Source organism: Coregonus clupeaformis, chromosome 23 (genome assembly GCF_020615455.1).
Source record: "Coregonus clupeaformis isolate EN_2021a chromosome 23, ASM2061545v1, whole genome shotgun sequence".
Classification (NCBI taxonomy): Eukaryota; Metazoa; Chordata; class Actinopteri; order Salmoniformes; family Salmonidae; genus Coregonus; species Coregonus clupeaformis.
The window spans coordinates 53,398,888-53,409,850 of record NC_059214.1 but is presented as its reverse complement, the minus strand read 5'-3'; the positions used below and the strand labels follow the sequence as shown (position 1 = coordinate 53,409,850).

The following is a 10,963-nucleotide window of genomic DNA, read 5'->3' as shown; positions in this document are numbered from 1 at the left end:
TCCGTTGCCAGAGGACGCTGTTTTCGACTTCAACACGAGTGACATATCTCCATGGCTGGTTGGTAGGGTCGAGAACAGGAACATCCCCCAAGTCATCCAGGAGCATCCTACTAGCTCCATTCTCCAGGGAAGGGGAGGCCCCTTCGGGGAGGGATCCCTGCAGAGTACCGGCCAGTCGGCTGTGGAGAACCGACACGGCGGCGACACTTCCACCAGGCCAGAGCAGCGTCCGGCTACTGGGGTAGAGAAAGAAAAGGTAGGCGGGCGTGGATGCCCCAGTAGCTTGGGTAGGTTCGCTACTTATTTGCTGAGAATAGCCACTTCGCCCCTGTAGTCCTCTGCAAGCAAACAGTTGCTACATTGAAAGTCTGGGTGGTCCACATTGTCCCGGAATAAAGCAAAATAAACACAGCTCCTGCAGGGTTGAACACGTCCTCCATTTGAGACTGCTGGCCAGCTAGGCTAGCTAGGCTAGCTGGGCTTCAGTGTCTCTCTCCTTACATGAATTCTCAACTAAGTGAACAGAAAGAGATCAGACACACAAATCATCTCACAGCGGTGAGCAGGAAAGCAGTGTCTTTGCAGGTACTGTTGGTAGCAGCATCGGCTAACGTTGGTAGCTATACAACACAGTTCCAACGTACTGTTGGTAGCAGCATCGGCTAACGTTGGTAGCTAAACAACACAGTTCCAATGTACTGTTGGTAGCAGCATCGGCTAACGTTGGTAGCTATACAACACAGTTCCAATGTACTGTTGGTAGCAGCATCGGCTAACGTTGGTAGCTAAACAACACAGTTCCAATGTACTGTTGGTAGCAGCATCGGCTAACGTTGGTAGCTAAACAACACAGTTCCAATGTACTGTTGGTAGCAGCATCGGCTAACGTTGGTAGCTATACAACACAGTTCCAATGTACTGTTGGTAGCAGCATCGGCTAACGTTGGTAGCTATACAACACAGTTCCAATGTACTGTTGGTAGCAGCATCGGCTAACGTTGGTAGCTAAACAACACAGTTCCAACGTACTGTTGGTAGCAGCATCGGCTAACGTTGGTAGCTATACAACACAGTTCCAATGTACTGTTGGTAGCAGCATCGGCTAACGTTGGTAGCTATACAACGCAGTTCCAACGTACTGTTGGTAGCAGCATCGGCTAACGTTGGTAGCTATACAACACAGTTCCAACATACTGTTGGTAGCAGCATCGGCTAACGTTGGTAGCTAAACAACGCAGTTCCAGCCAGGTCAGGTTGCAGGAAAATAGCAGCAAGGAATACAGCCACAATTAGCGTGGGACACCTCTGCGGTCCCAGCCAAAAGCGCTAACTGGGTCGCGGGCTGTGTTCAAGCTGTTCTTGGAAAATCTTGCTAGTTTGATACTGATAGCTACCAGCTAGGCTAGTAGCTAGCTTCGGCAAACAACTTCTGACTTTTTGTTCTGGCAGGATCCCGGGACAGATAGGTGCGGTCACAGCAACTGAGGCTAACCTCGTGCGGGATCCAAAAGCAAAAAGTATATCAATCAAACGAGGAAACAAGGAAGGAAACACTGTCACAGCTTTACAAAAACAATAAACCGAGGTCTCTCGTTCAGCATTCAACATACGTCGCGCTCTGATGACGTGCTGTAGGCCTACCAAATGGTTGAGTAGTGAGGGTTTGGGGTGTAGTAGGGGTGTAGTAGTGAGGGTGTTGGGTGTAGTAAGGGTGTAGTAGTGAGGGTGTTGGGGTGTAGTAGTGAGGGTGTTGGGGTGTAGTCTGGGTGTAGTAGTGAGGGTTTGGGGTGTAGTAGGGGTGTAGTAGTGAGGGTGTTGGGGTGTAGTAGTGAGGGTGTTGGGTGTAGTAAGGGTGTAGTAGTGAGGGTGTTGGGGTGTAGTAGTGAGGGTGTTGGGGTGTAGTAGTGAGGGTGTTGGGGTGTAGTAGGGGTGTAGTAGTGAGGGTGTTGGGGTGTAGTAGTGAGGGTGTTGGGGTGTAGTAGTGAGGGTGTTGGGGTGTAGTAGTGAGGGTGTTGGGGTGTAGTAGTGAGGGTGTTGGGGTGTAGTAGTGAGGGTGTTGGGGTGTAGTAGGGGTGTAGTAGTGAGGGTGTTGGGGTGTAGTAGGGGTGTAGTAGTGAGGGTGTTGGGGTGTAGTAAGGGTGTAGTAATGAGGGTGTTGGGGTGTTGTTTGGGTGTAGTAGTGAGGGTGTTGGGGTGTAGTAAGGGTGTAGTAGTGAGGGTGTTGGGGTGTAGTAGTGAGGGTGTTGGGGTGTAGTCTGGGTGTAGTAGTGAGGGTGTTGGGGTGTAGTAGTGAGGGTGTTGGGGTGTAGTCTGGGTGTAGTAGTGAGGGTGTTGGGGTGTAGTAAGGGTGTAGTAGTGAGGGTGTTGGGGTGTAGTAGGGGTGTAGTAGTGAGGGTGTTGGGGTGTAGTATGGGTGTAGTAGTGAGGGTGTTGGGGTGTAGTCTGGGTGTAGTAGTGAGGGTGTTGGGGTGTAGTAGGGGTGTAGTAGTGAGGGTGTTGGGGTGTAGTATGGGTGTAGTAGTGAGGGTGTTGGGATGTAGTCTGAGTGTAGTAGTGAGGGTGTAGGGGTGTAGTAGTGAGGGTGTTGGGGTGTAGTCTGAGTGTAGTAGTGAGGGTGTAGTATGGGTGTAGTAGTGAGGGTGTTGGGGTGTAGTAGGGGTGTAGTAATGAGGGTGTTGGGGTGTTGTTTGGGTGTAGTAGTGAGGGTGTTGGGGTGTAGTAAGGGTGTAGTAGTGAGGGTGTTGGGATGTAGTAGGGGTGTAGTAATGAGGGTGTTGGGGTGTAGTAGGGGTGTAGTAATGAGGGTGTTGGGGTGTTGTTTGGGTGTAGTAGTGAGGGTGTTGGGGTGTAGTAAGGGTGTAGTAATGAGGGTGTTGGGGTGTTGTTTGGGTGTAGTAGTGAGGGTGTTGGGGTGTAGTAAGGGTGTAGTAGTGAGGGTGTAGTATGGGTGTAGTAGTGAGGGTGTTGGGGTGTAGTAGGGGTGTAGTAGTGAGGGTGTTGGGGTGTAGTAGTGAGGGTGTTGGGGTGTAGTAGGGGTGTAGTAAGGGTGTAGTAGTGAGGGTGTAGTAGGGGTGTAGTAATGGTGTAGCAGGGGGGCTATAGTAGACTCACTCCTTGGTCTCGCTGGCTTCTTTCTGCATGATTTCCAGGATCATACGGCAGGCAGAGGAGCAGCCCTCAGGGGTGGAGTGGATGGTGATGGGCTTCTCTGCTGCTCCCGCATTCTCCTTCCGATGGATGTCCACCCTGATGGAGAGAGACAGAGACAGACAGAAGGTCACTGAAAGGTTGAGACTGCATACGTAATCATATTTAAGTTTGGGGTCAGTGCCATGTTAATTCAGTAATTTAATTCCTGAATTGACTTAACTGAAATGTAATTAACCCCATACTTCATACTCGATTTTGACCAACAAAGAAGGAAAACAAATGTGTCAATAAAGCAGATAGAATAATTCTGCTACAACGATGCCCACATACTTGGACTGTGTCTGTTTGGTGACGTTCTTGATGGTGAGACCCTCCTTGCCGATGATGGCTCCTACGAACTGTGTGGGGACCAGCATGCGGAGGGGGAAGTCATGCTGTTTGTGTCGGGGCCCTCCGAAGCCCCCCGAGGGCCCTGGCTGGGGCCCGTCCTGGTCCCTGGACGACCGACCCCCCCGACGCATCCGTGGGGCCTGTAGGGGCGGAGCTGCATCCATATCCAGGATGTACGACACCCTGATGGAGTAGCCCTCAAACTGGTGACCTGTCAACTTCTCTACGGCTCTGAGAGGGGAGAGAACAGAAGAGTCAACTTCTCTATGGCTCTGAGAGAGAACAGAAGAGTCAACTTCTCTACGGCTCTGAGAGAGAACAGAAGAGTCAACTTCTCTACGGCTCTGAGAGAGAACAGAAGAGTCAACTTCTCTACGGCTCTGTGAGAGAACAGAAGAGTCAACTTCTCTACGGCTCTGAGAGAGAACAGAAGAGTCAACTTCTCTACGGCTCTGAGAGAGAACAGAAGAGTCAACTTCTCTACGGCTCTGAGAGAGAACAGAAGAGTCAACTTCTCTACGGCTCTGTGAGAGAACAGAAGAGTCAACTTCTCTACGGCTCTGAGAGAGAACAGAAGAGTCAACTTCTCTACGGCTCTGAGAGAGAACAGAAGAGTCAACTTCTCTACGGCTCTGAGAGAGAACAGAAGAGTCAACTTCTCTACGGCTCTGAGAGAGAACAGAAGAGTCAACTTCTCTACGGCTCTGAGAGAGAACAGAAGAGTCAACTTCTCTACGGCTCTGAGAGAGAACAGAAGAGTCAACTTCTCTACGGCTCTGTGAGAGAACAGAAGAGTCAACTTCTCTACGGCTCTGTGAGAGAACAGAAGAGTCAACTTCTCTACGGCTCTGAGAGAGAACAGAAGAGTCAACTTCTCTACGGCTCTGTGAGAGAACAGAAGAGTCAACTTCTCTACGGCTCTGTGAGAGAACAGAAGAGTCAACTTCTCTACGGCTCTGAGAGAGAACAGAAGAGTCAACTTCTCTATGGCTCTGAGAGGGGAGAGAACATAAGAGTCAACTTCTCTACGGCTCTGTGAGAGAACAGAAGAGTCAACTTCTCTACGGCTCTGTGAGAGAACAGAAGAGTCAACTTCTCTATGGCTCTGAGAGGGGAGAGAACATAAGAGTCAACTTCTCTACGGCTCTGTGAGAGAACAGAAGAGTCAACTTCTCTACGGCTCTGTGAGAGAACAGAAGAGTCAACTTCTCTACGGCTCTGTGAGAGAACAGAAGAGTCAACTTCTCTACGGCTCTGTGAGAGAACAGAAGAGTCAACTTCTCTACGGCTCTGTGAGAGAACAGAAGAGTCAACTTCTCTACGGCTCTGTGAGAGAACAGAAGAGTCAACTTCTCTACGGCTCTGTGAGAGAACAGAAGAGTCAACTTCTCTACGGCTCTGTGAGAGAACAGAAGAGTCAACTTCTCTATGGCTCTGTGAGAGAACAGAAGAGTCAACTTCTCTACGGCTCTGAGGGGAGAGGAGTTAGAGTTAACGAGAGGGAGAGGGTAAGGGTTAGGCGACACCCTGAAGGAGTAGTCCTCAAACTGATGAACGTTGAATTCTCTATAGCTCTGAGGAGGGAAAAAAGCTTTACCTCTCTGATACCTTTCTTCTTAGCATATCTGACTAGTCTTAGAGTATTTTTTCTATGAGGGGATAATTAGTCTAATGTTTCTGCCATACTGATAGTGACATCATTTAAACACAGTAATAGCACCTCTAATTAGTCTAATGTTTCTGCCATACTGATAGTGACATCATTTAAACACAGTAATTACTCTACTTACACTTTAGCCTCCTCCTTGGTAGTGTATGTGACATTCACCACCACTGTTTCTGTGTCAGTATTAACTGTGGATAGAGAACCAGAGAGAGAGGAGAGAAAGAGAGGTTCTGTCATTTACATGTTGCATCATAGTGTGTCTGTCTATGCTGTACTGTAGATGAGATCTGGAGGACCACTGCTGTAGGATAGATCTGGAGGACCACTGCTGTAGGATAGATCTGGAGGACCACTGCTGTAGGATAGATCTGGAGGACCACTGCTGTAGGATAGATCTGGAGGACCACTGCTGTAGATTAGATCTGGAGGACCACTGCTGTAGGATAGATCTGGAGGACCACTGCTGTAGGTGAGATCTGGAGGACCACTGCTGTAGATGAGATCTGGAGGACCACTGCTGTAGGATAGATCTGGAGGACCACTGCTGTAGGTTAGATCTGGAGGACCACTGCTGTAGGTGAGATCTGGAGGACCACTGCTGTAGATGAGATCTGGAGGACCACTGCTGTAGATTAGATCTGGAGGACCACTGCTGTAGGTGAGATCTGGAGGACCACTGCTGTAGATGAGATCTGGAGGACCACTGCTGTAGATGAGATCTGGAGGACCACTGCTGTAGGTTAGATCTGGAGGACCACTGCTGTAGGTTAGATCTGGAGGACCACTGCTGTAGGTGTGATCTGGAGGACCACTGCTGTAGATTAGATCTGGAGGACCACTGCTGTAGGTGCCTCCTCTAGTCCATCTCCTTAAAGCCCCATCTCCTCCAGTCCATCTCCTTAAAGCCCTCCCTCCTCCAGTCCATCTCCTTAAAGCCCTGTCTCCTCCAGTCCATCTCCTTAAAGCCCTGTCTCCTCCAGTCCATCTCCTTAAATCAATTTTCAATCAATTTTATTTTATATAGCCCTTCTTACATCAGCTAATATCTCGAAGTGCTGTACAGAAACCCAGCCTAAAACCCCAAACAGCTAGTAATGCAGGTGTAGAAGCACGGTGGCTAGGAAAAACTCCCTAGAAAGGCGAAAACCTAGGAAGAAACCTAGAGAGGAACCAGGCTATGAGGGGTGGCCAGTCCTCTTCTGGCTGTGCCGGGTGAAGATTATAACAGAACCATGCCAAGATGTTCAAAAATGTTCATAAGTGACAAGCATGGTCAAATAATAATCAGGAATAAATCTCAGTTGGCTTTTCATAGCCGATCATTAAGAGTTGAAAACAGCAGGTCTGGGACAGGTAGGGGTTCCATAACCGCAGGCAGAACAGTTGAAACTGGAATAGCAGCAAGGCCAGGCGGACTGGGGACAGCAAGGAGTCACCACGGCCGGTAGTCCCGACGTATGGTCCTAGGGCTCAGGTCTCTCAGTTGGCTTTTCATAGCCGATCATTAAAGAGTTGAAAACAGCAGGTCTGGGACAGGTAGGGGTTTCGTAACCGCAGGCAGAACAGTTGAAACTGGAATAGCAGCAAGGCCAGGCGGACTGGGGACAGCAAGGTGTCATCATGCCCGGTAGTCCTGACGTATGGTCCTAGGGCTCAGGTTCTCAGAGAGAAAGAGAGAACGAGAGAATTAGAGAGAGCATACTTAAATTCACACAGGACACTGGATAAGACAGGAGAAGTACTCCAGGTATAACCAACTAACCCCAGCCCCCGACACATAAACTACTGCAGCATAAATACTGGAGGCTGAGACAGGAGCGGTCCGGAGACACTGTGGCCCCATCCGAAGAAACCCCTGGACAGGGCCAAACAGGAAGGATATAACCCCACCCACTCTGCCAAAGCACAGCCCCCGCACCACTAGAGGGATATCCTCAACCACCAACTTACAATCCTGAGACAAGGCCGAGTATAGCCCACAGAGGTCTCCACCACAGCACAAACCAAGGGGGGGCGCCAAGCCCTGTCTCCTCCAGTCCATCCCCTTAAAGCCCTGCCTCCTCCAGTCCATCTCCTTAAAGCCCTGTCTCCTCCAGTCCATCTCCTTAAAGCCCTTCCTCCTCTAGTCCATCTCCTTAAAGCCCTCCCTCCTCCAGTCCATCCCCTTAAAGCCCTCCCTCCTCCAGTCCATCTCCTTAAAGCCCTGTCTCCTCCAGTCCATCTCCTTAAAGCCCTGTCTCCTCCAGTCCATCTCCTTAAAGCCCTGTCTCTTCCAGTCCATCCCCTTAAAGCCCTGTCTCCTCCAGTCCATCTCCTTAAAGCCCTCCCTCCTCCAGTCCATCTCCTTAAAGCCCTCCCTCCTCCAGTCCATCTCCTTAAAGCCCTCCCTCCTCCAGTCCAGCTCCTTAAAGCCCTGTCTCCTCCAGTCCATCTCCTTAAAGCCCTCCCTCCTCCAGTCCATCTCCTTAAAGCCCTCCCTCCTCCAGTCCATCTCCTTAAAGCCCTGTCTCCTCTAGTCCATCTCCTTAAAGCCCTGTCTCCTCCAGTCCATCTCCTTAAAGCCCTCCCTCCTCCAGTCCATCCCCTTAAAGCCCTGTCTCCTCCAGTCCTTCTCCTTAAAGCCCTCCCTCCTCCAGTTCATCTCCTTAAAGCCCTGTCTCCTCCAGTCCATCCCCTTAAAGCCCTGTCTCCTCCAGTCCATCTCCTTAAAGCCCTCCCTCCTCCAGTTCATCTCCTTAAAGCCCCCCCTCCTCCAGTCCATCCCCTTAAAGCCCTGTCTCCTCCAGTCCATCTCCTTAAAGCCCCCCCTCCTCCAGTCCATCTCCTTAAAGCCCTCCCTCCTCCAGTCCATCCCCTTAAAGCCCTGTCTCCTCCAGTCCATCTCCTTAAATCCCTGTCTCCTCCAGTCCATCCCCTTAAATCCCTGTCTCCTCCAGTCCATCTCCTTAAAAATCCCTGTCTCCTCTAGTCCATCTCCTTAAAGTCCTGTCTCCTCTAGTCCATCTCCTTAAAGCCCTGCCTCTTCCAGTCCATCTCCTTAAAGCCCTCCCTCCTCCAGTCCATCTCCTTAAATCCCTGTCTCCTCTAGTCCATCTCCTTAAATCCCTGTCTCCTCCAGTCCATCTCCTTAAAGCCCTCCCTCCTCCAGTCCAACTCCTTAAAGCCCTCCCTCTTCCAGTCCATCTCCTTAAATCCCTGTCTCCTCCAGTCCATCTCCTTAAAGCCCTGTCTCCTCCAGTCCATCTCCTTAAAGCCCTGTCTCCTCCAGTCCATCTCCTTAAAGCCCTGTCTCCTCCAGTCCATCCCCTTAAATCCCTGTCTCCTCCAGTCCATCTCCTTAAAGCCCTGTCTCCTCCAGTCCATCTCCTTAAAGCCCTGTCTCCTCCAGTCCATCTCCTTAAAGCCCTCCCTCCTCCAGTTCATCTCCTTAAAGCCCTGTCTCCTCCAGTCCATCTCCTTAAATCCCTGCCTCCTCCAGTCCATCTCCTTAAAGCCCTGTCTCCTCCAGTCCATCTCCTTAAAGCCCTCCCTCCTCCAGTCCATCTCCTTAAAGCCCTGTCTCCTCCAGTCCATCTCCTTAAAGCCCTGTCTCCTCCAGTCCATCTCCTTAAAGCCCTCCCTCCTCCAGTCCATCTCCTCAAAGCCCTGTCTTCTCTAGTCCATCTCCTTAAAGCCCTGTCTCCTATAGTCCATCTCCTTAAAGCCCAGATCCTCCAGTCCATATCCTTAAAGCCCTGTCTCCTCCATCCCCTTAAAGCCCTCCCTCCTCCAGTCCATCTCCTTAAATCCCTGTCTCCTCTAGTCCATCTCCTTAAAGCCCTCCCTCCTCCAGTCCATCCCCTTAAAGCCCTGTCTCCTCCAGTCCATCCCCTTAAAGCCCTGTCTCCTCTAGTCCATCTCCTTAAAGCCCCGACTCCTCCAGTCCATCTCCTTAAAGCCCTCCCTCCTCCAGTCCATCCCCTTAAAGCCCTGTCTCCTCCAGTCCATCCCCTTAAAGCCCTGTCTCCTCCAGTCCATCTCCTTAAAGCCCTCCCTCCTCCAGTCCATCTCCTTAAAGCCCTGACTCCTCCAGTCCATCTCCTTAAAGCCCTCCCTCCTCCAGTCCATCCCTTGAAAGCCCTGCCTCCTGCGGTCAGACCATCATATAATTGGCATATACATTACTCTTACTGAATTTCCACGTGTGCGAGGATATTGGAAATGTTATCAAAGCCTATTGGATGATAACTTGTTTTGAACTAGGACAGAGGAATGTATAACTTAGTTTTTCCGACATAACATAGGTACAGCAAATCCCCTTATTGTATGGGTCACTTTTAAATGAGCCTTTAGAGGCCATGCAATTCAGTACTTATCTCGAAAACAAAAGCAATTTAGGTCAAAAGAGTCCATACTAACAAAGGAAATAGAAGGTCTAACAGAACAGATAGATGGCAATAAAAACTGTACCATAGAGGTTCAGAATAAATTAGAGGAAAAACAAAAAGAAATGGAAAAACTTATTCAAGAAAGATCAAGTGTAATATATTATAAAAATAAAGCAAACTGGATGGAATATTGGGAAAAATGCACCAAATTCTTTTTTAATCTTCAACATAGAAATGCTACCATAAATAATTTACTGAAACTGGTTACAAATGACGGAGTCACCCATGATTCACCAAATGATATTTTGAAGGAGGAAGCAAAGTACTTTAAGCATATGTTTTCATTTCAGTCGCCTCCATCTCCTCTAACTGAAGCTAATTGTAGGGATTTTTTTTCTATTGATAACGTAAAATTAACAGCCATACAGAAAGACTCATGTGAAGGTGAAATTACAGAGGAGGAACTTCTGGATGCAATTAAAGACTTTAAGTCCGGGAAAACTCCAGGGTTGGATGGCATACCAGTCGAGGTATACGAAAACTTTTTTGATATACTCAGAAGACCGTTATTAGCATGTTTTAACCACTCCTATGTAAATGGTAGATTATCAGACACTCAAGAAGGTCTGATCTCATTATTACTGAAACAGGATACAAGTGGGAAATATAAAGATCCAGTCCATTAAAAAAATTGGAGGCCCCTTACACTTCAGTGTTGTGATGCAAAAAAACTAGCAAAATGTATAGCGCATAGAATTAAAAAGGTATTGTCGGACATTATTCATTCTAATCAGACAGGTTTTTTACATGGACGATACATTGGAGATAATATAAGGCAAGTACTGGAAACAATAGAACACTATGAAAAATCTGGGAAACCAGGCCTGGTATTCATAGCCGACTTTGAAAAGGCATTTGATAAAGTACGACTGGAGTTTATATATAAATGCCTGGAGAATTTCAATTAAGGAGAATCTCTTATAAAATGGGTTAAAATCATGTGTAGTAACCCTAGGTGTAAAATAGTAAATAATGGCTATTTCTCAGAAAGAGGAGAGAAACAAGGTTGTCCACTATCGGCATATCTATTTATTATGGCCATCGAAATGTTAGCTATTAAAATCAGATCCAACAATAATATCAAGGGATTAGAAATCCTGGGCTTAAAAACAAAGGTACACTGATGATTCATGTTTTCTTTCAAATCCACAACTTGAATCCCTCCACAGCCTCATAGAGGATCTAGATACATGTTCTAACCTCTGGATTACAACCAAATTATGAAAAATATTGGATCACTAAAAAATACAATTTTTACATTACCATGTAGTTTACCAATAAAATGGTCTGATGGTGATGTGGATATACTCGGAATACATATCCCAAATGA

At 48.3% G+C, this 10,963-nt stretch overlaps 1 protein-coding gene across 2 annotated transcripts in view; it reads right to left on the bottom strand.

Moving 5' to 3' along the window:
- Positions 1 to 3,076: 3,076 nt before the first annotated feature.
- LOC121537107 (insulin-like growth factor 2 mRNA-binding protein 2) overlaps positions 3,077 to 10,963 on the bottom strand; it is a 46,608-nt gene continuing 38,721 nt past the window's right edge. The window contains exons 5-7 of one of the 2 annotated variants that reach the window (XM_041844882.2): positions 5,331 to 5,394; positions 3,481 to 3,771; positions 3,077 to 3,246 (exon numbers count right to left, since the gene is read on the bottom strand). In XM_041844882.2, the coding sequence (XP_041700816.1) occupies positions 3,108 to 3,246; positions 3,481 to 3,771; positions 5,331 to 5,394 (494 nt within the window). In that variant the 3' untranslated portion in view covers positions 3,077 to 3,107. Of the gene's footprint in view, positions 3,247 to 3,480; positions 3,772 to 4,617; positions 4,975 to 5,330; positions 5,395 to 10,963 lie in introns of those variants that run through there. The other variant, XM_045206761.1, reaches the window with a different exon arrangement.